Raw genomic sequence first — 26,536 nt, forward strand, 5'->3', positions numbered from 1 at the left:
TTTTCCTGATGATACATATAAAAGACCTTCAGGTTTATTTATATTTACAATAGCAATTCAACTGCTGTCTAGGCCTTCTTTTCCAGAAGGTTATGGACTGGAAGCCTGTAGGATTATGACCTCACAGGTATCAAGTAGGGAAACATGAGCAATTGGGAGGGAATCTGATTTTTATTCAGTGTTTAAAACGCATGTGTTGTTTGTAAATGGAAAGTAAATGCCCTACGAACTGCTGGAAGAAGAAAAAAAACTACAAAGACCTACACTTTCAAAAGTGACTGTTGATTTTGGGAGCCAGGATTTGGGTGCTCAAATTGAGACAACTGAAAGGCAGGTGCTCAACAGTTCTGAAAAAATCAGGCTCGCTAAAGTTGTCTGAAGTTGGGCACCCGAAAACTGAGGAGCCCAAAATAGTCACTTTTGAAAATTTAGACCTAAATATTCAATACTAACAAACCCCCTTTAAATTACAGGCAGAGAAAGTTTCAACTTTAGGTCCTTGAAGGAGACATCCCACCAAAAAAAAAAAAAAAAGACAAGGCATTACTGATGGGGAAGGGATGAACCCAGATTTTAAACACATTTTTCAGGGCTACATAATAAAGAATAAAAAAGTGCACAACCCCTTTTGTAGTTTGCATGTTATTTTTACTGACAATAAAAGTACATGGACTTGTTTAATTTAGAATTCATCAAGTTAATTCATAAATTAAGAAAGAATGCCTGTATAATGTGCCAGTAAAAGAAAATGTGTCTAAATTCATTGCATCTTACAGAAAAATCTACTTGGAACACTTTAAACAATATTTTTGATACCACTACATATTGTAATTATTAGCAAGCTATCACACATTAAATAAAAATATAACGGTGAACTATGCGGTCTTTACCTCATTAATATGTTTGTATGTTTTGATCAGATCAACGGAGAGTTTCCTCAGGGGAGCAGTAGCTGGATCACGGAAAGATTGGGGCATCCGCCTCTGTAACATGACAATATCAGGCAACACTTTAGAAAGACAGAAAAAAACTAGTACTTTAACTAAATAATTACTATCCACTCTAAGTGATGAATTTCTAATATTTACAAAGCTGTGTTTAAATAAAAAATTACCTCTACTAACAGGTTTAGTATTCCCATAGTTTTTTGAGCTAGTTGACAATATATCCCCTTATTGCCCTCCCTACCCCACTTCTGTCTCTGGTCCTTTGACTTATCAGGCACATGCAAAATATTTGTATTTTAAACATACTTGCAGTTAAACAAACATAAAACCATAATGAATACAGGTATACCAACTGTTTAAATAGTAAAATGCCACAAATGCTGTTATGGAACAGCAGAGTCAATACATTTCAAAAATGCTTCATTATATTCAGTGATATTATGGGGGCTTAGAAAAGCTGGTATACCACTGAAGCTAGACAAATTCAGACTGGAAATAAGGTATACATTTTAACGGTGAGAGTAATTAACCACTGCAACAATTTACCAAGGGTTGTGATGGATTCTCCATTACTCACAATTTTTAAATCAAGATTGAATATTTTTTCTAAAGATATGCTCTAGAAATTATTTTGGGGAAGCTCTGTGGCCTGTTTTATACAGGAGGCCAGGCTAGATGCTCACAATGATCCCTTCTGGCTTTGGAATCTATCAATCTATATGATGTGCGAGATCTAGACATAAATGGATCTGTTAAAGACAAATCAAAAGTATATATTTTTTAAAATACTTAAAAAGGAACACAAATTGTATTTTCCAAAACTGACTAGTTTTAAAACATTCAATTTTCTGGTAGAACAACCTTTAAACAGCACGTGGAAGACTAATTGTGAACAGGAATTAGAAAAAAAGAGTAGAGAATTGTGTTGCTCTAGTGCCAACGTGATATCACCAAATGTGCTTAGGAACACTTCTCCTCGCTGTGTACACAACGTAGCCTACAGCCTCATCGGTTTCACTATAACTGATAAACACCCTTTTGCAGAGCCAAAAAGAGCAGTGTGCACCATTGACAAGACAGCAAAACTGACTATAAAATAAAGTGCTATAAAATGAAGAAAATAAATTTAAATAAAGGGAATTATTTCTCCCTCCAATCTGTTACAGTTATTATAATAGTAATAATAATAATAATAATAGTAGGGTTTATTTATAAACCTACATGGTACAAAGTTTACATATGTAAATAGGATTTTTCAGTTGGTAATATCCTTATAAGCATTTAAGCCAAAAGCAGGAATTTGGTAGTGTGGCTGGAGGCTCTGCCACTATCCATTAATCACTCCACTCATGTCACAGGGAAAAACGTAAAGGCTATACACCTGCCCTGAACAAAGAAATGACCAGTCTCTTTGCTGCCACAACTAGACTTTGTGGGGTTGTTCTCCCAACTGTGGAAGAAGTTAGCAGCGTGCCTGTTCTGTAGAATGCAGTGTTGTTATAGCCCTGTTAAAGCCTGTCTCTCTTACACAGTTCTTCTTCAGGTCTGGAAAACAAACACAGACTGTCACAGATAAATACAAGGTGGAAGAGGTTTTTTAGAATAAGTAGCTAACATATTTCAAGGGACCATTCAAGGTGAAGTGGCCCTCGTTAACACCATTCCAGTCATAGGGAGGAAAAGGAATGGGGGAGAGAGGTTAGAGGGGAGTGGCAGGACTAGTGGGTTATAGAGTGTTGTAATAAGCCACAAATCCTTCAGTCCATGATTTTTAGTATCTAGAAAAGTTATGAATTTAAGCTCTCTGGCTTGTCTTTTGAAAAAGTGTTGTGCAGGTTTCCTTTAAGAATGAGGACTTTGCAAAAGTGTTCACTCATAGGTGCTATGGTGTTTCTGTCTTCTATCATGTTCCAGTGTTCACTCATTCAAGAGCATAGTGATTGTCTGGTTTCACCCACATCATTATTGGGGCATTTAGTGCACCGGATGAGGTTCACCCCTTGTGATAGGCATGTGTAGGACCCATGCATATACTCCTTTGTAGGACAGCATTGCAGGGGTTCCATGTCCATCTCTAATTTCTAGCTCAAATTTGTTCACTTTACAAGTAAAACATTTTTCTAGCAACAGCCCTGAAAATTCAACCTGAGAAAATCAGGCTGGTTTTCTTTTCTTCTTGTGAACCACAAACAATAATTAAGATTCTGCAGGCCAACTTGCGCCCTTCTCAGCTTCACAGTGATAACCCTAACTCCTTTATCTCCAAATCATGCTTTCAATTACACCTGTGCAGCATCACTCAGAGCCTGTCTACACTATCTCACAGCTCAGATTATAGGGGTGTGAATAGCAGCACACACCAAAGGGTTGTACTGCAACTTCCCTGTGTGGATGCTCCAGCCACAAGCCAAAAGGTTCCTACTTTGCATTATCACAGTCCTCTTCAAATAGGACCACAGTAATGGGAACTAGGAACCTTTTCATTTGTTCCTGCAGTATCCACACAGGGGAGTTATAGCACAGCACTTTGGTGCGTGCTGCTATTCACATCCCCATAGTCCCAACTTCAGGGCAGTATAGACATAGTCTAAAACTAATACAGCAGCTCAGTTATTATTAAGGACATAATATGACCTGTATTAACTTTTTAAAGAGGCAGTATTTTCCTCTCTACCTTCTGAAAAATGGGATGGAAGATTGGAAAGGAAAAAAATGGAGGAAAAAGGTGGCAGATTCCTACATAGGCTGCATTTTAAAATGCTTAGCTATATTCTTAATCAGGACATTCCAATGGTACAACAAGATCCCCTCAGAAAAATATGAAAGATTTGAATCTTGCTCCAATTATATAACCACCTCTTCCTCTGATGAATGAAAGGAGAGAATGATGGCACAAGAAGGGGACAATGCCTATTTTGCATAGTGGTAACATACCATACTGTATTGTTAGGTAATCCTGCCTCTCCTTTGGCTTTGAAGCGGCTCTCTTGGTTAATTTTTTAAATCCTGCTTTGCAGACTCCAGTCTCTACCGGCTGGCCACATAGCTAATTGAAACCCCACGAGATATTTCCAAAATGTGAAGGTTGGAAAACATAACTCAGAAAATATGTATAAATGCCAAGATAAATGACAATCAAGTGGTTTCATTGCAATTATACTTGTAAATAAACAACAACATTTTATCATCTTAACAGATTCATGGAGCAGGACATGCATAGCAGGGATTGGTACCACTAAGAGAAATTAAAATTACAAATAAGAAAGTCAAATTTTCAATTTCACATGACCCATTTGTCGGTATGCAAATGAAAGTTAGGAAGCACAAAGTCAGAACAGGAAAACAACCAAATAATAAAATAAAAACAGAGTAGACAACAAGCCTAAGAGTCCCAGCTATGCACATTAAATTGATCTATTTTCATTTTTTTAATTGGTCCAGAGCAGCTTGAAGGACCACGTATCAGCTGACAATAATGTTAATTTTGCAGTGTTTGGTAAAAGAGGGAATAGATAATTAAGTGACTGTCACACAAATTTCTTCATGTGGTCCCATTCTTTACTGCCCAAAGCAGTGGTGTTTCTTGTTAAATATACCTTATTTCATTATGAGAATTTTTATGACAGGGGATATATATCTTGTAAAATAGATGTCCTAATCCATCAAGAGATATTTGGATACTTAAAAAAAAATGAAATTGAGTATAACAAGGAGTAGCAGAGATTCTGGCTACATCTAGTGTGACTTTGTTTACAAAGGGAGTACAATGAAAGGAATTTATATTTTATACGACTGTGTCTAACTAAAAATTCCAGTTAACTTATTTTTAGGGCTGTCAATTAATTGCAGTTAAAGCAAGCAATTAACACAAAACAAATTAACTAGATTTTAAAAAACAGTTGTGATTAATCACAGTTTTAATCACACTATTAAACAATAATAGAATGCCAATGTAAATTTATTATAAATATTTTTGGACATTTTTCTATATTTTAAAATATATTGATTTCAATTACAATACAGAATACTTTATATCATTTGTATTACAAATATTTGCACTGTATAACAGTATTTTTCAATACATCTCATACAAGTACTCTAGTACAATCTATCGTGAAAGTGCCACTTTCAAATGTAGAATTATTACTACTTTAGAGCAGTGGTTCTCAAACTTTTGTACTGGTGACCCCTTTCAAATAGCAAGCCTCTGAGTGCGACCCCCTTTATAAATTAAAAAACACTTTTTTATATATTTAACACCATTATAAATGCTGGATGTAAAGTGAGGTTTGGGCTACAACAGTGCCATATGAATGTCTGTTCTCACTTTCAGGTGACATTGTAAATAAGAAGCAGGCAGCATTATTTCCCATAAATGTAAATAAACTTGAATGGCTGCTTGCAGTATCAAAAATACCATAAATGAAAACCAGAGTCAACTTGCTGGATCAAAGTTGTTTTTTCCTCTTGCTGGATGCTCTATCCCAACAATAAGCCATACAACCTTTGGCAATCATAGAGGGCAGGAGACAACTGACAATAGATATGAAGGCCATTTTAGAGAAATCTGTATATTCTTCCAAATCATTGTGTGCTCCCTTTGGTATCCACCAACATCAGAATCTTTGTGGAAAACATTTCAGTCCTAAATGCTAGAAATGAGGAGTCCTGGAGACTGAAAAAAGATTTCCTTAATTTGTCCCACTGAGATAGAGACTGAGGAAATATTAATACAACATTTGGGCTTGGAGAGGAGCTATTAAAAATCCAACAGAAATTTTTACTGAAATTAGGAAGAATTAGGCTTGTTCAAGATATGGAAGGTTTAGGAATTTTGAGGAAAGTCTCTTGTCAGAGCAAAAGCACTTGAACTCACCAGCCAAGGCACTGAACTTGAACAGGAGCAAGTGGTGCAGTGCAGCAGTCTGGCCAGAAGATGGAGGTTGGAGTCTATAAAACTAAAAATTTTGTCCAATAATCTCAGCATGGCAAATAAACCGCTAGAGAAAGACCCTCACTCACACTGTACAAATACAGTCACTGAAACAACAAAGCAAAAACAAAACAAAAAACACAAAAAAAAAACCACACCACCACTTTTTTGGTGTGTAGGTCTTGCAAGAGAGTATTACAGAACATCTGGTTGAACTAAGAAATCATACCTAAGAAGGCTTCCTCCCTTTGGGTAACATGCGACCCTGAGGCTGCTATGTACGGTAGCACCAAAACAATAAACTGGATCTTTGATCTGTCATTGGAAACCATTACTGTGTGCGGCAGGGCTGGTAAATTGGTACATAGTATCCTGTTACTGATGGTGATGTGTGAGGAGAAAACCCGTTGGGAGAGGCAGAATGCCTATTTCCCAGGGAGTTACGCTCCTTACATCTGCTGAAGTACGCCTGTCTTCCTACTGATCTTGATGGCAATCAGATCGATCTACGGGGTTCCTTATGTTTGACATATTACAGTAAGCATCTTACAACTGAGTTCCCACCTCTCATGGACATACCTGTTGCCTGCCTGGTCAGTCTACAGTGTCATTTTGATCCCCTGCTATTTGTGGGTGACATCTTTCAAAATGCTTTTTCTGGCCAGGTCATAAGCATGAGCAGCTTCTTAACCATGCCCTTGCTATTCGTACCTCCTTGACAATGTGTGTATGTGCCCAGGATAGTCAATATTGGACTATCTAAATGGGCTCATTAAGTCCATGATTATTATTTGTATCACTGTGGAACATAGCAGTCTTAGTCATAGGCAGGACCCCATTGTACTCAGCATTGTACAAACAGAGCAAAAAACAAAGCCTGCCCCAAGGAGCTTACAAAATTATAAGACAAGACAACAGACGCGGAAGTACAAGGAAACAATTACACAGTTTGGTCAGCATGATGGGCAGTGGTATCAGCAGGCTAGCCACTGTCAAGCTTTTTTGTAGGCAACATGGGTAGAGTTTTGAGAAAGGTTTTAAAGGAGAATAATGAGTTAGTTTTGAGAATGCTTATTGGGAGCTCCTCCCAAGCATGAAGGGCAGCATGGGAGAAAGCACAAAAGTGCTTGTTTGAAAACCTGACAAGTGGGCAATGGAGACTGGCATCATGTGCCAATTGGAGCTAGAAGTTGGCATCTCAATAGAAAATGAGAGATAATAAGTAGGGTGGGGATAGGGAATGAAGGGCCTTGAAAGTGAAGACAGGTATCTTACATTTGATTCAATCCTGAAGAGGGAGCCAATGGAGGGATGCAGATGGGGCAACATGGTCAAAGCAAAGGAATAGGAAAATGATCTTTGCAGCAGCACTCTCAATTCTCAGAAGGATAAGACTGCATTTGTCAAGGCTAGACAAAAGGATGTTACAGTGATCAAAATGTGAGAAGACAGAAGCCTGGATGAGAACTTAAACTGCAGTTGGATAGGAAAAGCCATATCTCAGAGATTTTATGCAGAAAGAATCTGCAAACTTTAGCCTTAGTGTGAGGACCTAAAGAGGTCCAAGTCAAAGATAACACCCAGGTTACAGGCCCGAGTGTCAGGCAGGATGGTGGTGTTGTCTGCAGTGATCACGAAAGGAGGTAGTAGGGAAGACCTGGACAGAAAAATTACAAGTTCTATTTTAGCCAAGTTGAGCTTGAGAGGAGATCTAGAGTTCTACAAGGAGGTAGGGTGTGTGTGTGTGTGTGTGTGAGACTGACTGACTTTAGTCTGGACAGAAGATGACAGGTCTGGAGTAGAGAGTCATCAACTCAAAGTTGATAGCTGAATTTGTGTTTTAGGATGAGATTACTTAGAGAGGCTATACAGGGAAAAGACAAGGGGACCAAGGACAGATCCCTGTGGAACGCACTGAGAAAACTAGATGGTGATAAGGAGGATCCTCCGAAGGACATCCAGAAGGAGAGATTAGAGATGAGGGGGAATTAGGAGAGGACAGTCACAAAAAGACAAGGGAAGAAAAGATTTCAAGAAGTGTACGACTGACTGTGTTGAAAGCGGCTGACAGGTAAAGGAGGATAAGGATCTAATACTGATTCTGAGCTTTGGCTAGGTAGAGGTCATTACAGCCTTTAATGAGAGCCATTTCAGTGGAATACAAGGGGTGAAAGCCAGATTGGAGTGGATCTTAAATAGAATTAGAGGAGGGGAACTCCAGGCTGTGTGTTAGAGGAGCAAGGTGAGTCTTAAGCCTTAATTTTGAGGTGGCTGATTTACGAGCTCTTCTCCCTTGTGGACCATTTCCCTTGAGCCACAGCCTCTCTTAGTTGGCTTCCCTATCCTAACAAGCTTCCAGTCTTAATCAGCCAATTATCAGGGACAACCGAGGGAGCAACCCTTCTGATTTGTGTTGTCTAGCCACAACCTTAGAGCCATTCTGAATGCAGAGAGCAGTTGATGATATAGCCTGGAGTTCTTTGATTCTGCTCAGTTTGAAAACAGAAAACATGGTAGCATGCTTATTTGGAAGTCGGTCCAGGGAACTATTGTCAAGCATGCTGCCATAGACTCCAGCACCCATACGTAATCCCAGGAGAACACTACCTGCAGTTGCAACAGGGCTGGCAACTGGTATTGCTGCTTCCGACACCTGCCCTGAATTAAGGTTTTATCTGCTTGTATGTTATCTGGGCTCACAGACAGGCCAGCTGCTGACACTGTGACAGGAAACCCCCTGCTGATGATCCTACCTTGGCTCTACATATTGGAGCCTGATTTGGGTCAGAGGAAATTCATTGCAGTCACAGTACATATCTAGGTCCTATTTTGGGAGAGCTTGATATTGCCGGAAATGCTCCAAATATTGTGTAAAATAGGATTAATCGATATAATGCCAAATTTGGATGTATAGACAGGCATCTTGAAGATCCAGGGAACAGGCAAATTCCTGAATTGACTGACCAAATCCCTAATTTGAGATTTGATCTTTCTCTAACCCTGAAATGAAGAATTTATTTTCATAGATACACAAATTAAGACCAGACGGAATGATTATGATAATCTAGTCTGACCTCCTGTATAACACAGGACATAGAACTTCCCTGAATTAATTCCTGTTTGAACTAAAGCATATCTTTTAGAAAAATATGCAATTTTGACTTTAAAATTTCCAGTGATGGAGAATCCACCACATCCCTTGGTAAACTGTTCCAGTGCTTAATTACCCTTACTGTTAAACGTTTGCCTTATTTTAGTCTGAATTTGTCTAGCTACAGCTTCCAGTCATTTTTATTTGTAATACTTTTATCTGCTAGGCTGAAGAGCTCTTTAGCATCAAATTTTTGTTTGCTATGTAGGTAGTTATGGACTGTGATCAAGTCACCCTTTAACTTTCTCTATGTTCAGATAGGCTCAAAGAGCTCAACCTGTTTGTCATTATAATGGATATTTTCCAATCCTTTAATCATTCCATGGCTACCCTCTGAGCGATCTCCAATTTATCAATATCTTTCTTGAACTCTACACCCCAGAAAGGGGCACACTATCCCAACAGCAGTCACACTAGTGCCAAACACAGGTCCAAAACTGGGCACAGTCCATCGCTAGTCTTGGGAAATGTGAAGTACATTTAATAGGTCCCCTGTTCCCACTAAATTCTAGGAAACTAGAATGATTTTGGGGATTTGCTACAAATTCTGCAGGGTGTCTACGGTCTTGTACATCCTGCCTCTTTTTGGTGCTGAAGTAATTAAGTAAAAAAAGCTTTTGGAGTGGGTCTCTCCTCAAAAGTCTCAGGGTACTGCATGCAATACCCAATGATCCGAAGTGGTGTTAACCTCTGCATTTAGGAAGTGGCAAAGATACGGTATGCGTCTGCATACCTTCATGCTGATTGCCTGGGGCTCCTAATTACTTTTGTACCCACAGAGAAGCGCACAGATTTTTTTCCTCAAAAAGAAGCCTGCCAAATTCTTTTCCCTGGTTGATGGGGGTAGGTTTAGAGAGGCAAGAGCCGGCCAAGATTGAGATTTGTACCAGTGTCTGCAGGTGGTGTACTGTGGGAAGACTCTGTTTTTCCTACAGCTTCTGAAGCTCTTTGCCAAGCAGGATTGCTGTCTAAAGGGTAGAGGAGCTAGGCTGGCCTTGGCTATCTAATCAGTTGACCACTACTTCAGCCCTCAGGGACCTCTTTACTGTTATGAACATCACCCTGGCTACTAAGGTGGTCCTGGTTAAGCTGTATGTTTTTCATGGCAGATGTGACACTGCAGCTTCCAACAAGGGCAGCATTTCAGCCATCACCATCTATTTATCCTTAGCATTAGAGAACATGAAAAATCTGTGCATTCACCAAATATTACCCTAGAAGAATAAATCACATACAGGGTCCCCTGCAGGGTTCCTGAGCTAAATGCTCCTTTAAAAGCAGATTTGACCTCTCTCTTAAGCAACCGTTTTAAACGGAAAACACGCCTTCTGATAGGTACTATCACCCCTTTTGCCACTCTTGAGGTGGCTATATCCACTGATGGACAGTCAGATCTTGGCATTTTTTCCTCTGTTGGCAGATATAGGATCTTCACAAGCCTGCCTGCAGGCAACTTCTTAATGGAGATTTCTACTCTTGAGCCATCATGTCTTGTTTTTAACATATGGAGTTTTCTGGGACCTATATGAACTAGGTAGGATGGGACTGCTTGGTATCAGATCACCTGGCTCTTCCATTTCCAATTTTCAGGAGCTGAGCAATCCTGGAAAGTAAGTCTGATAAGTCCTTTCACTTGAACAGCCTGAACTTCCCTCTCCCCCCTACATGCCAGAGGATCCTGCATCTCTTAGGGCTGATCTTGATCACACTCATCTTCTCTAATCTCTTTCTTTTCCTCTTCTTCTGTGGTCCCTTCCCTCATCTTGCTTTTCCACACAGCAACACACTTGGGGAGTCCTGGTAAAGCTCTCATGATAGTATTGCAGCACATCCAAGGTGGCTTAGATGGGGATGGGATGATTTGCACCAGGGCGCAGCAGCAGCATTCCCTCCTCTTATGTTGGGCTCATTTTACTATCCTGTATGCTTTGAAGGCAGAATTTAAAGACTTCCTAAATCCAAAATCAGTCAGTCAATCTGGGTGTAAGCAGGGAGCAGGTGCTAAACAGCCCCCTTTAAGCAGGCGGTCAGCTTCCTTGCTGCTTTCAAGAAGGGGGGAACTACAGAGGAATACTCTCAGGGAGAGCAAGGGGGTAATCTAGCCCTCATAGGTGGGGAGCTGCTGCCATAGTCCAATGACACTAAGGAAGGTATGTCAGCCAGATAGTAAGTACCCAGCTGGAGTCCTCCTACTCCCCAAGTATGTTCACTTCATCTATCCAAGATAAGAGCTAATATATGAGAATGCAGAACTCTGACGTGGGAGAGGAGCAGTGAAAGAGTCCCAGTGATAGTATAAATTTGTATTATTGTTTTGAAATCAAGATCTTTATAAAGTTCTGTATAATAACTTTACAATCCAAAGTTACCTATAAAATTCTCCCTCTTTATAAAAATAAAGCAGTCAAACTTGGACTTCAATTTACATTTTTCATGATTATCATTAGATTAATCTTCAATTGCCATAAATTCCCCTCAGATTACTTTACTTCCTTTCCACGTCAAGAATGGTTAGAATAGAATATTTCCTTTTACAAATAAGGCAAGTATTTATTTAACTGCCAAAGGATTGTCTCTTGAAGCCTCTTACAAAGGAGCAATAGTATTTCTCAATTTTTAAAAATATCAAAAGTTTTGATCTAGATGCATTAGATGTGAACCTTGTAATCACAGAGGTTTCTATTTTAAACAAAGTTATGGGTAAAGTGTCCCAAAATATTTAAATATTTAGGGAAGAAAGCATGTATCTCAAAACGGAAAAGCCTCTCTCCTGATATCACATACCTGGTTGGTTAGAGGTTGTTGAATCTGGTCAGTGTAGGATAAGGCAGAAACCTGTTGGTCATTTATGTTCTGCTGCCGACGATCGCTGTACTGTTGATGTGAATGGGACATCTGTCCAGCCATCTGAAGGCCAGCAGCATGGAATGAAAATGACGGTGCAAGCCGAACAGATGAAGGTTTGCATGCTGAAGTCTCTCCTCCTAGAAAAACAATTCAAGATTTTAGTGTAATGTTTACATCCTCATGGTATTTGCACCAGTTGACCTCCATTTCCAAGGCCATAAAATAAATAATACCAGATAAAACAATACTTTGCACATATACAGCAGCATTAATCCAGAGATCTTAAAGTGCACAAAGGTAAGTAAAAAGTATTATTACACCCCATTTTACAAATGGGAAAGTTGTGGCACAGAGATGCATTGAAGTGACAAACTAAAAAATGTGTTAGAAAAATTGTTTACCTCCCACTTTTACAAGTAACATCTACCATTATAACTGAAAAGAGATAAGAAGAAAATATAGTTGTGTGGTTTCTCTATTTAATGCCACGAGAGATCTTTCTATATGATCAATTTCATCATTTCAATTCTCCTGGATCGTGAGAGTCTTTCACACAGCAGAAAGGGACAAAACATAAATGTAAACGAATGGAAAATATTGCAGAATCATAACAAAAGAATAGACATTCAGGTGGAATTAGAGCTGTTCCATATCAAGCAGAGGGGAGAAGTGAAAACAGGCTTCATACGTTCTAGGTGACTGTCTTAACTAACTGGGCTAAAAATTAAAAGTAGGGCACAAAAACTTCCCCCATTTCATGAATTTAGTCCTTTAAAAATGCCTGAAAACAAAACATTTTGAGATGAAGTGTTCTAAAACTGACTTCTTTGATTTGCCTAATTTTTTTCTGAATTTTTGTTTTTGGGTCAACCTGAAAGATTTTTATTTTTTAAACTACCAGCAAATCAAAAATCTATTTTTGCCCAGCTCTAGGCAGAATACTTGGAAAACAATATTTTAAAACTAAACTAGTTTTAAGCGGAAGCGATAACAGATGAGGTACTGGTGGGTTCTGACATATTACTGCTATGTTCAACTTGCTAAAAAGCAGGTTTAATTGACAAGGTTAAATGGGTCCAGTTGCTGAACCCTTCTCTATACCAGCTCTCCTACGGATGCTGATCTAGTGGTAACACCACTGAGATTTTTTTTCTCCCCTACAATTTCCTAATGTAGGCAAGTCTTCAGTTCTGAACACTAGACCACAACTCTTTCCAAGATAAGACACTTCAAGAATTTTAATGAACAATTTTTTTAACAGGCTGATACTGGAAAGCTGTCTCTGTTAAAACAAGGTTTCCTCATGTTGAGTATTTTTTTTTTTTTTTAATTATAGACATCGCCGCCACAACCTAGTGCTTCAAAAGTCTATGACTACGACAAAGGAGACACCCCAAAGGGAACTTTTCAAATTATGCTGACACACAACACTTGGGAAAGTAGGAAATTTTTAATTTCAGAAAAAAGAAAAGGAGTACTTGTGGCACCTTAGAGACTAACCAATTTATTTGAGCATGAGCTTTCGTGAGCTACAGCTCACTTTAAACAATAGTTATAAAATGTCTTGGACACTGTTTAAAATAGAGGATAACTTCAGAGCCCTGTGTATGCTGCAACACAATGGACTAAATTCTGCAGCAATAACCCATAAATTCTTTTAAAAGCATTAATTTATTCTACCACCATTTTTTATGTACTGAAATATCTAAAATGCAATTTAAGATCCATTTAGAGGCCTATCCCATACATTAAAATACCTAAATAATGAAAGGACTGCCCATATCATATCCGTGCAGTCTACCCCATCCCTGACATCAGAAAAAGAGACAGAAGATGGTTTTGAAGTGTGCCCACAATGTTAACAAACTTGGACTCTGGCAGACCAAAGTGGGAAGCAAATTCCAAAACAAAGGCCCTCTGAGCAGGATTCCTCTCATTTATACTGAGACAGCTTCAGCTTGAGTACCTCTGATCTCAATTGTGGCTGAATACTCACAGAGAGAAGAGTACTGTAACCCTTAACTCCCATTCACAGACACCCTCACCTATGATTCGTAATTAAAAATACCAATAAAATATGTCAGTGATTATTTTCAAAGATGGGAATTTTTGTTATGATCTCCAAGGAGGCCAGCTACAATCCCCAGGCCTCTGCTCCCAAGATGTTGTCCAGGCGCCTTGACAAAAGCAACTCTTTCCTTTAAGCATTCCAGGGAAGAGGATAACTTGTATACAGATTCAGCAGCTCATTTCCCTGGGGCCTCAGCCACTCTGCTTTTCTACAGACAGCCTAGTTCACCAATCTGCATTTCTGGATCCATATTCCCTGACTACAAGCTGGACTCTAGCCCTAACTCTCTGATCCCTGTTGCACAGCTCCACCAGGAAGCATGCACTCTAACCCAACTTATTACCTTTTAGGCAGGAAAAACTGAAGTGCAAGAGGCAACTGCAGGGCAGGGAGAAAGAGACATATAAAGGCTGGATGTTCTGTTGCATCAAAACGAAAAATTCTGTGGCCAAAATGCAGAGTTCTATAACACCTTGAAAAACGCCAATTTTCCCAGGCATCATGGAGTCCACAGAGCCCTAACTGGGTTCACTCCTTTTAAGAGCTACTGTTTCAGGTACTCTGCAGAGGTCCTTTCATTGGTTTCCACTCTGCTCAAGATTTTATCTTAAACACTTTTTAGTTTCTGTCTTCCAGGGTTGAACAGAATTTTATTTAAAAAATAAAGCTTACAATTTAAATATTTAAATAAATAAAAAATAAATGGGTGGGTCTCTCTCTCTACCATCCTCACAGATGTAAAGGCAACCAGAAAGGATGTTTTCATTGAAAAGTAACAGGGAACAGACTGCCATCAGCTCAAATGGAGGCCCAATCAGGGCCAAAAGTACTAAGTTAAGGTCCCATGGTGGGACTGGTTTTTTTTTAAACAGCTGGAAACACCTTAGCCAGGCTCTTCAAAATCTGATTACAATTGGATAAGAAAAGACACTGTGGCCTTCTATAGGCGGATGGTGTGCATAAAAAACTACCAGATGGACTGCTTCTCAGCTCAGTGAAAGGTTACTCTGCTTCAAGCCCAGAAAGTAGTCTAAAATCTCCAGCACCAAAGTTTCTTGTGGAATCAGGGACTTCTGATGACACCCACAAGAAAACCTTGTCCATTTCACCAGGTGAGCACCTCAAAGAGACTTTCTACTGTTCACTAAAATATTCTGAACAGGTAAAGAGCACAAATGCTCTACTTCCAATATCCATCCAGCAGCCCAACTGTGAGATCAAGGGAATTCAGATCTGGGTACAGAATCTTCTCTTCATCCTGCAACAGCAGATCCAGAAGCAGATGCAAGGTCCTTGGTTGGCAGATTGACAGGTTCAGGCTGCTTGGGAACCAAAACTGCCTCAACCACAAGAGAGCCATCCATATAGTTTGGCCAAGTACTTTCTTCTCTTGCAGAGCACTCTGGAAATCAATGGAACTGGCAATTAAGTATACACCAAACCATTAGATTAAAAAGGCATCAGACAAGGATCCTGGGCTTACGTCCCCTGTTGAGCTAAAAACCTGACACACTAAGATTTGCAGCACACCTACATGGTTAAACAAAACCAGGCTCCAGTGGATCTAGAGGTAAAATAACTTCCAGAGAAGACCAGTAACAGAATACTTCATTAGTAGTCTCCACCCACTTAAACCAAGCAGTATCTCACTCAAGCTTCATTATAGATGACAGCTGCAGTAATCACACAGACATACAGATTTCTCAGATGGCCAAGTTTCATTACATTTAGGGCATTATTTGTTAAATAACTAAAATACAACATGGAAGCCAAAAGAAAACTAATCAACTGAGCAGCAGTGTTGCTGTATGTACGCTTATTGTGAAGCGCCATTTAATAGGTGGGCAACTGCATTCTGTATCAACTTCTGGACTGTTTCAGGTTGGAGGCAGCCCAAATTAACCAGGCTATTCACCAGCTGGAACAATTCCACATAAAAATGTGCAAGGTTTGTGTGCTTGGTTCCACAGATCAATTCCACCATGCAAACCTTTTCCATGAGAGGCCAGCACATCAATGTCAAACACTCAGAATTTTAACAACTGGAATACAAGGCCTGTTGAAAAATCTGGAAACCAACTGTTCCTAACTTTACCAATTCCTGCTGTCACTGGGATGGAGACACAGAGAAACTGAGAGAAAGTCAGGCTTCTGCTGATGAATACAAGGTCAGCCATCAACAAAAACCACCACCATTCAAAATCTGATCCTTGAAACCTGATCTTGCCTGCACCACAGACCTGGTTCAATGCCACTTCCAACCCTACTCTAGCACATCTAATCCTTATGTAGTCATTACAATATACTGAAAGCCAAGAAAGATCCAATGAGTTAGAAAGAATAAATAAGTAGTCAGAATAGCCATCCTAATCCCACTAACCTCAGATGCAGGGGACACTGCACTACAGAAACAGTAATATTTGAGTGCACCCATCTAATCTGTGAGGAAAAAAAAAAAAGCTAGGCCTCTTGGTGGTCTAGACTCTTCAGATGAAAATCCTGGAAACTTCCTGGAAAAACATAATAGATCCGCTGGCCAGGAGGGTTCTGGAACCTCAAGGGTGGTCATACTCAGCAACTTCAACTTCCATATAAGTAAACACCAGCATTAGTGTGTGATCTTTTAGTTTACGGGGGAACCACTGGATGCTTTCACACCATCCCCAACTCTCACACTTAGCCAAATACACTCGGGACCAATTTCCAGTATGGGAGAAATCACATTTACTTTTTTGGGCCAGCAACTGCCACATCCTAACGAAAATCAGGGCCTTTCCTTCATTTTACTAGGGAAGCAATCAAGGCTGGTTCATCCTTGAAAATATTTGATGATTCAATTTTCAACTCATCCTGGGACAACAAGGCACCCACCTACAAAGTAAAGTTCCCAATAAGTACCATGACTTGACGACCATTACAGTTGACACTTTGGCCCCAAGCCACCATAGACCATCATAGCTCAGATGAACTGCTGTGGAAAAAATGTATAGGCAGAGGATTACAATGAAAGTAGTACAAAACTGGACCCGAATTCATCTGCCAATAGCACAAAAAACTATTCACAGGACTACACCATCACAGTAAAGAAACTAAAGCATTCTTCTTTTCCACTATCACAGCACCAAAATCATGGCCAATGTAGCTGTTCCACATAGCAAACAAGCTCTGAGTCTTCTCCATTCCTCTGATCATCCTAGCAGCCCTGCTCTGCACCTGTTCAATTTGGCATTCATTTTTCTTAAAGAAGGGAGAGCAGAATTGCACACAGTATTCCAGATCAGTTGTCACCAGTGCCTTGTATAATGGTAATAACTAAGGCTAAGATTTTGTCATAGATATTTTTAAAAAAAGTCAGGGACAGGTCATGGACTGCCGTGAATTTTTCTTTATTACCTGTGACCTGTCCATGATAAAATGGGAAGGGACTGGGCAGCTGTGGGATGGCTGGGAGCTCTGGGGCCCCACCATATGGGGGGGCTCAGAGCTCCAGGGTTCCCCTGCCCTTTCCCCAGCGATAGGGAGCACTCTGGGAATTCCCCTGCCACCGCTGCAGTGGGGAGCTGCCAGGTTCCCCGTGTCCTTTGCAGCAGCCGGGAGCTGTGGGGTACCCACCCGCCTATGGCGGCTGCAAGCTTGGGTGCCTGCTGCCTCAGGCGGTGGGGTACCTTACAGCTCCCTGCCACTGCAGGAGGCAGCAGGACCCTGCAGTTCCCAGCCGCCAGGGCTGAAGTCACGAATTCCGTGACTTCTGCGACCTCCATGACAAAACTGTAGCCTTACTATGAAGTAATAGCCTTAGTAATAACACTTCCCTAATTCTACTGGAAATACCACATCTGATGCATCCTAGGACTGTATTAGCCTTTTTCACGGCCGCATCACATAGGCAGCTTATAGTCATCCCATGATTGAACAATGCACCCAGGTCTCTCGTTGTCCTCTGTCGCTTCCAACTGATCTGTCCCCAGCTTATAGCAAAAATTCTTGTTGTAAGCCCGTAAGTGCTTGACCTTGCACTCTGCATTATTAAATTTCATCCAATTTCTATTACATCAGTTTTCAAGGTCAAAATTTTTTTGTATGATATTCCAGTCCTCCTCCATATTGACAATACCTCCCAACTTTATGTCATCTGCAAACTTTATTAGCGCACACCCACTTTTTGTGCCACGGTCATGAAAGAAAATGTTAAATAAGATTGGGTCCCATGACCGATCCTTGAGAAATTGCGCTAATAAGCTCTCTCCAGCCTGACAATTCTCCTTTCAGTATAACCTACTGCAGTCTCTCCTTTAACCAGTGCCTTACCAATCTTTCGATTCTCGTATTAATCCCAACTAATAATTTCCCACGTGGAACTGTATCAAATGCTTTACTGAAATCCACATAGATTAGATCTACTTGACCAAACTACATTACCCATTCCCAGAGTTTGGCTCCATCGCACTGGTGAATCTCAAGAAACTCTGGAAAAGATCAGAGCTACCATATGTGAAATAATTCAATAATTGTGCCGGCTGGGAAAAGCACCTAATGGAAACGATCAATGCCTTTCACTCGTAAAAGAAACCATCGCAGCCTTGTTTCAGAGAATCTCCCTGAAAAACTAACTTCACCTGATCGTCAGAAATTGAATACTTGATCCAGAAGACCATTCCAACTATGACCTTTTCTTCAACCTCAGACTCTCAGGCAAAAATCTGTGAGGAAGTGGCATGTGCTAACATCCTGGATGCCTCTCAACTGGGCTTCAGACAAGGACACAGTATATGTGAAAGACCACTGAAAGACCCTGTCTTCATGGTTATGGCTATATCTCCACAATTTGCATTATTAGATAGACAAGGCATAGGCAGCACAGCACTTCAATAACTCAAGTCATTTCTTTTCAGGACCAGTAGTTGTAGCTGTAATTGCTCATCTAAACCATCGTTTATCTTTTTCTGCAAAAGGTAAACGAGATCAATTAAATATAGTGAGAGCATAAGCTCCTCTTCCAATGACATGAGGCTTGCCAGCAAATCTCAGTTATATTGAAGGAACACCAGCTCAAACACCTCTGCTGATATTAACTGAGATAATATGTCACTGGTTCAGAGACACTATCTCAGCTACATCCCAAACCTTTCAAGGCTTATAAATCAAAACACAGCATCAGCCCACTGAAAGCCACTGCTGCTGCTTTTTCTAGAAACTACATGGGACACTTTCCTTTCTTTGAAAATATGCATCCAGTTTGACAAAGTTGGGTAAAGCATCTGTTATTTTTCTGCCTCATCACTGAGCCTGGATGATCTGGTACGGTCAATGATTTTATTTTATTTTTTTTAAATTAAAGAAATGGGGAAAAAGGCCTGTTTTTCATCTCCATCCTACTAGCAAACTTTGCTCTTTCCTCCCATAAGATAACTTGATCATGGTAATCCGAGTATGTTACCTCCAGAGAGGATTATTGTAATTTGCTATATCTAAATTGATGTAAAAATAATGGACAGGCTCCAGCTGATGCATAGAGGCGGCCCACCTCTTTAATAAGTTAAGACACTCTGAGTGCATCATTCCCTTTGCTCTGGTCCCTCAACTCTCTTCCAGTCTTCCACTGTCAGTTCAAGGCCTTGGTCCTGATCTTTAAGGCCATTAATAGAACAGATCCTAGCTACTTAGAAGAATGGAAGAGTATCTACAAACTGCCATCCAAGATGCATTCCTCAGGGACAACAGAGATTATAACGTTCAGAACAAACCATGCAACTCAAAAGACAAGGCACCGTCAGTCTAGGGCAGGGTTGGGCAAACTATGGCCCATGGGCCGGATCAGGCCCCTCAGGGCTTTGGATCTGGCCCGCGGGATTGCCCCCCATGGGGGGAGGTGGGGAAAGAGCTCCATGCACTGCCCTTGCCTCCAGGCACCGCCCCCCGCAACTCCCATTGGCCAGAAACGGGGAACCTGGAGGCGTGGCAAGGGCAGCGCGTGGAGCTGTGTGCACTCCACCCTCCCCCCAGGGGGATGTGGTGCTGGCCGCTTCCCAGAGAGGCACTGCATGGGGCCAGGGCAAGCATGCAGGGAGCCTGCCCTGGCCCCGGTGTGCACCGCTGCCACCCCAGAGCCACTTTAGATAAGCGGTGCTGGGCCAGAGCCTGAACCCCTCCTGCACCCCACCCCCTTTCCTGAGCCCCCTCATACATCCTGGACCCCTCCTCTGCCCCAATCCCTTGCCCTGAGCCCGTTCCTGCACACCGCACCCCCCCACACACACACACCCCAACCCCCTCCCCCGGCATGCAATTTCCCCACCCAAATGTGGCCCTTGGCCCAAAAAGTTTGTCCACCCCTGGTCTAGGGGATCCAGATGTGGAATGAACTTTCAGAAAAGATTATAATGATCCAGAGCTTGACCACTTTTAGGTCACCATGCATCATAACCCTCCTGATTAATTCTTGTTTGGATGGAAAAGCTTAAATTTATAACTATATCATCCTACAAATACAAGAAAAAAGAAAAGAATGAAGGAAAAGAAAGAACATTAGACTCCAACAAGACCATCAGATACCTCCGAATGCCAATCCAAGTAACCTGGGAAGTCCTCAGATTTTACAGTGCACCAGTATAAAAACCCTAAAACTGATTTCACTAATTTGTTCTGGTCTGTCTTGGGATGCGTGAGGGGCTATGGCCTCAAACAACTGAATGGTGGTAGAAGTTCTCCACAGTCAATGTTTTAAACTTGCACTTAATTTAATGGCTGAGTGGCTCCAAACCTATTCTGAGGATGAACTAAATTTTCTTCTCTTTGTGATAGACCCAGGCCAGTTGGGTACAGCAGAGTAGTCCTGTTGGTGTCCAGGAAGTGGGCAAGTAAAGCCCGCCCACTGCTAAAGGACCTCCCACCAGCCTAAGGGGAGGATCCACAGGTCCAGGAAATCAAATAATTCCGTGTGACACCTAATGAGATAACAGGATCGGGAGTGAGGTCACAGAGCTGAACAAAGGGAACCTGACGGGGACACCAAGCAGAAAACCCCGGACAGTGCCCACTGCTCCTCGAAGGTGTCAAGGGAGCCAGCGGATGCCGCCCAGAGCAACTCTGCCCAGATACGTGAATGGACTGAGAAGCGAAAATAGGCCCCACAGGCGAAGGAATCCCCCATTGGCCAACCTCCTCTCCCTGGTTTTGTTGATGGTCATTTTGGCCAGGGCTAGGAGAATGTTGACAAGGAGGTCCTGCGACTTTGTGAGGCCATGGATGGGGAGTGCGTAGATGAACAGGTGAGGGGAAAAGTGCAACCAAAAATATAACATGATGTCCAAGAGGAGTGGGAATAGGGGCTGCAACCTGGCACACTCCAGGTAAACGTGTGCCAGGGTCTCCCTCATGCCGCAAAAGGGGCAGGTGTGTGGGAGGGGAATGAACTGAGCCAAGTACACACCCGTGCTCAAGACTCTGTGAAGGAGCTGCCAGCTGATGTCCCCAGCAGGCCTCGGGACCAGGGTGGAATATAGGATGGCCCACCGGGGCTCCTCACCCTCCAGAGGTGGCAGAAGGTCCCGCGACTTCGTGTCGGGACGGGATGCAAGGGTGAGGACGTGAAGGGTGTGGAGCACAAACGTGTACAGATGTTTTCTCGGCGCAGTCCAGAACCGAGGCGGTTGCAACTTGTGCAGCCAGCTCACGGTAAAGGGGCGGGGATGGCGGGGAACGTCCACAGGGCAGGGGCTTGATGAAAAAGTCCAAAGGGCCTGGGGTGGAGGGTGGGTGGGGCATGCCCTCTCGCAAGACCCAGTCGAGGAAAACCCGAGCTGTGGACGGTAAAGCGGCCCTTGCCTCCTGAAGTACGCACCGGGGAGTATGAGGCCTCCAGTCTCCCCGGTCGTAGTTCAGGAGTCTCTGACTCTGGTGACTTCCTCCAGGACCAACCGCTGGCGCACTGAGGGGGACTCCGCCACCTGCACATGGAGCTGGGGGTTGTGTAGCTGGAGCTCCACAAGGAGATCCGCCCCCTCGGTGGCTGCCACAGACCTGGTCGCCGAGAGCAGTTTCCAGGTCCAGAGGAGGTCTCGTGGAAGATCTCTCGGATGGAGATAAAGGAGCTGCCAGTCGTATCTGAGCCCTCGGAGGCGGCGCAGGAAGGTGTGCGCCAGTACGCTCCACGCCAGACTACCTGCACTATAAAGGAGCCTCTGCAGGGCCTGGAGGCGGAAGACGTGGACCTGAGTGTGCAGGCACTTCAGGCCCTGTCCTCCCTCCTCCAGGGGCAGGTGGAGGACTCCTGCAGAGACCCAGTACAGTCCTGGCCAGAAGAACTCCAGAACTGATTTCGGAGGTTAGCCAGGAAATCCGGGGCCGGGACCAGTGTGTTGAGCCGCTGCCAGAGCATGAACAGGACTAGCTGATTGAGCACCAGTGTCCTCCCTCGGAGGGAGAGGCACCGGAGAAGTCCTGTCCATCTCCGGAACCGCTCTACCACCCTGCCCTCTAAACCTTGCCAGTTCTCCGGCAGAGACGGATCCATGGCAGAAAGGTAAACACCGAGACAGAGCAGTGGACCCATGCTCCACCGGATGGCCTGAAGTGGGGGTAGGAGGAAGCTCGCCTGCCACCCATTCCCGACCACCAGGCCAGAGCTCTTGACCCAGCTGACCCGGGCAGAGGAGGCCGCCAAGTAGATAACCTGGCAAGCCTCCACCCACACCAAGACACCCGGGCATAAGGAGCACATCGTCAGCGTATGCCGACAGGACCAGCCGCAACTCCGGCTCCAGCAGCACCAACCCCATCAACCTCCAGCAGAGGAGACAGAGGAAGGGCTCGATCACTGGAGCATACAGCTGGCCTGAGAGAGGGCACCACTGCCGTACTCCCCGCCCGAAGCTGACCTGCTCAGTCAGGGTCCAGTTGAGCCTGACCAGACACTCCGCGGAGGTGCACAACACCCGGAGAAAACCCACAAACTGGGGTCTGAAGCCAAATGCTCGCAGAGTGCTCAGGAGATACCCGTGGTGCAGCCTATCGAACACCTTCTCCTGATCCAGGGACAGAAGGGCGAATGACAGATTATTCCTACATCCAAGCTCCAAGATATCCCGGACCAAATACAGATTGTCAAAGATGGTATGGCCCGGGATGGTGTCCGTCTGGTCGGGGTGGACCACGTCTGCCAGAACGGACCGTAGCTGCAGCAAGATGGTTGTCGCTACAACTTTGTAGTCCGTGCTGAGAAGCGAGACAGGATGCCAATTCCAAAGGTCGCAGGGGCCCCCCTTCTTTGGGAGCAAGGCAAGCATGGCTTGCCTGCACGACAGGGGGAGGACCCCGCTCTCCAAGGACTCAGCCCAGATGGTGACTAGGTCTGGGCCGAGGATGTCCCAGAACACGTGGTAGAACTCCACGGTCAGCCAGCCCATGCCCAGGGATTTATTGGTGGGCATGCAGCGGAGGGCTTCCGAGAACGCAGCCAGAGTGAGAGGCAGCTCTAGCTGCTGTCGGGCGCCCGCACTGACTGTCGGGAGTCCATCCCAGAGCACTCTGCAAGCATTAGGATCAGTCGGATCCTGGGAGAAAAGGCCCACATAGAAGGCCCTGGCCCTACCGCACATCTCTGCTGGATCCGTGAGGGGGGTGCCGTCCTTCTTGGCCCCCCTCCTTTTCTCCAGGGCGTAGAAGCGGGAGCCGCGATCCATCTCCCGAAGGAGATGGATGCAGGATCAAACAAAGGCGCCCTGGGCCCAATAGTCCTCAAGGGCCCGGAGCTCCTCCCACTTCTCCCAGCACACTCCGCAGAGGGGTGGATTCTTGGGGCTGGCAGCCAGATGCCTTTCCGGCTCTAAGACCCCCCGTTCCAACTGCTCTATCGTCGCATCCCTCCGTCAGCTAGCGCCCAGGGTGTAGTCGCGGCAGAAGAGCCGGGCGCGCACCTTCCCCACATCCCACCAGTGCCGCGCCAAGGGAAAGACGCACCTCTATCCTAGCCAGGCCAGCCAGAACTCCCGGAAGGACGCCACAAAGCCCACATCCTCCAACAAGCTGTTATTAAAATGCCAATAGGCCAGCCTCGGCCTCTCCACACTGAGAGAGGCAGTCACGGTCGCCAGGTGGTGATCCGAGAACAGAGCCGGCCAGATGTTGGAGGAGTGGGCCCGTGAACGGTGATGGCGTGATAGGTATATGAAATCCAACCAGGAGTGGAGCAACCGATGGGCCTCCACGCGGTCAAAGGTGAACGTTGAGACATTGTCCGGGTGGTAGTCTTGCCAGACGTCCACCAGAGAGCGATGGCTGACAATCTCCCGGAGGACATCTGTGGTGGCCAGGCAATGCTCAGGCAATGCTCAATGAAATAGGTCAACCACTCCTCTCCACTAGGCTCTAGGCAGGGGAGGAGGGCGCCAGAAGCAGGGGGCTGAATAGAGGCGGCCTACAAAGGCAAAGACTGGGTGGGGTGGAGGGGTGTCAGTCACCAACTCAGGAAGGAATTTCAGCTCCCCTAGCTGCACTAGGGGAGGGAGAGTTATAATAGCATGGGAGGGCGGTATGCAGTGAACTGAAACAGGGGAGGGGCACAAGCACATGGGAGGGGGCATGGGTGCACAGAGCAAGGGGCCAGTCAGGGTAGGGGGCCGCAGGGGTGGGGGGGGTGAACAACCAGCCTGGAGGTAGGGCAGGGAAACCAAGGGGCTAGCTTCAGATGCTGGGGCAGGGCAAACAAACAAGCAAAAACTGCAGAGGGAAAAAGCTGGAGCAGGCAAACAAACTGAAGCTGCTGAGGGGCTAGGACAAAAAGGGAGGGCAAAGAGCTGCAAGGGGGTGGGGGGGGAGAGAAGGAGACTGCTGCAGGGAAGGGGGGGAGGGTCAGTCCCAAGGGAGGGGGCTATGTGCACCCACGTGCGCTTGCAAAAAAAAGGAAACGTCAACGTTTGCTGGCTGCTGCTTCAGGCCCAAATGGCACCAAAAGGGTGTGGCAAGCCAGGCGAGCAGTTGAGTCCCAGAGGCAGGAACTGAGGCAGATGGTAAGCAGCCAGTGGGGGTGGTGTAGGGGAGGGGAGAGGCTCCACACCACACCCCTTATATCCCCACAAACACAGTCAAGACCCCCCACCACAAGAGCATAGTTCAAAAGTTACTCAGTCTTAAAGGCCCCCTCCACAGTGGTCTGCAGAGTCTCTGCGCGCTCCCCCAGCAGCAGACAGTCCTCTTCTTCCTCCTCCTCGAGGCTCCAGCAACTCCCAGGCAACAAAAGCAGCTCCAGCAGGCAGTCTAGTGGCCAGGCAGGAAGGACCCCACTCAGGTGGTGGTGTCCACAGCAGCAACGGCTGGGGCCCTTCACTCCCCTCCTCTGGGGAGCGAGCCAGCAGGCCTCGCCAAGGGGCTGCAGCAGGAACAGCAGTAATGGAAGGTTCCAGCGGGGTGGGGGTGGGGGTGGGTGTCCACCAGCCAGCAACCAGGTAACAGAGAAGGGGGTGGCCTGGCCCAGCCAGCGGTGTTGCTGGAGGAGCAGCAGCAGCAGCAGCCTCCCGTCTTCCTCCAAGCTAGAGGGCTATCAGAGAGGAGCGAGGGCAGAACTACTGACCACTGGAGAAGCAGTTTTCTGTTCCTTAACTGACCAGAGCACGGGCTGCTCCAGGCTAGGGTGAACACATGACTCCAATTAGCCTGCAAAGAGTCAGCTGAAGCCATTAGGCTAATGAGAACACCTGACTCCAATTAACCTGCGAAGAGTCAGGTGAGGCTGTTAAGCTAATATGAACACCTGACTCTAATTAAGGCCCCTCTGATACTATAAAAGGGCTCACTCCAGTCAGGCTGAGAAGAGGAAGTGAAGCTGAAGGGCTGGGTAATGAAGACATCCTCAAGCCACTGGAGAGGGAGCCTTAAGGTAAGGGTGAAGAAGACATTAAGAGAGAAAAGTGCGGGAGCTGTGGGGAAGTAGCCCAGGGAAATGTAGCAACTCTGGCAGTGAAAGGTTGGCTGCCAACAGCTGCCATCAAAGATGGCACGCGAGCCAATTTTTAATTGTCACTAAAAATCTGGCCCAGCCTGCTCTTCCCTGCTCCCTGCCCACTGCTCTCTCCTTGCAGGGCAGGCAAGCTTCCCCCTTCCCCGGGTGTGCTGGGTTCCTGCCCCTCCTCTTCTCCCTCCCTGTGGCTGATCAGCTGATGGCCCTTGCTACAGAGGGAGAGAGGGAAAAGTGGAGCCACAGCATGCTCAGGATCTCTGCTCGGGGGACCCTGGGGAAGGGGGTGGAATCGGCATATCCCCTCCAGCCCCCTGCCGTGAGCCACTCAGGGCAGGTGGTTGGGAGCACCCCCATGACCTCAGCCTTCTGCCCTGATCCCTGCACCCCCTCACACACAACCAGCCCTGACTCCTGCACCCTACTCACACACCCCCAGACCCCTACCCTGACTCTTGCACCCCACACACACCCACATTCCCATCTGCACCCCTAGTACCAAATGAGAGCTGCCCAGGTAAGTGCTTCACACCCAAACCTCCTGCCCCAACCCTGAGCCCCCCTCCCTCATTCTAGCTCCTGGCCAGAACCTGCACCCCAACCCCCAGCCTGCTCCTTCACCCCCCAGCCCTGTACT

General features: G+C 44.8%; 1 protein-coding gene across 2 annotated transcripts in view; it reads right to left on the reverse strand.

The window, feature by feature from the left end:
* DYRK1A (dual specificity tyrosine phosphorylation regulated kinase 1A) overlaps positions 1 to 26,536 on the reverse strand; it is a 134,403-nt gene that overhangs the window by 25,721 nt on the left and 82,146 nt on the right. For both annotated transcript variants that reach the window (XM_048866936.2, XM_048866947.2), the window contains exons 3-4: positions 11,816 to 12,015; positions 891 to 983 (exon numbers count right to left, since the gene is read on the reverse strand). In XM_048866936.2, the coding sequence (XP_048722893.1) occupies positions 891 to 983; positions 11,816 to 12,015 (293 nt within the window). The remainder of the gene's footprint in view (positions 1 to 890; positions 984 to 11,815; positions 12,016 to 26,536) is intronic.

This window comes from Caretta caretta, chromosome 1, assembly GCF_965140235.1.
Source record: "Caretta caretta isolate rCarCar2 chromosome 1, rCarCar1.hap1, whole genome shotgun sequence".
Taxonomy (NCBI): domain Eukaryota; kingdom Metazoa; phylum Chordata; order Testudines; family Cheloniidae; genus Caretta; species Caretta caretta.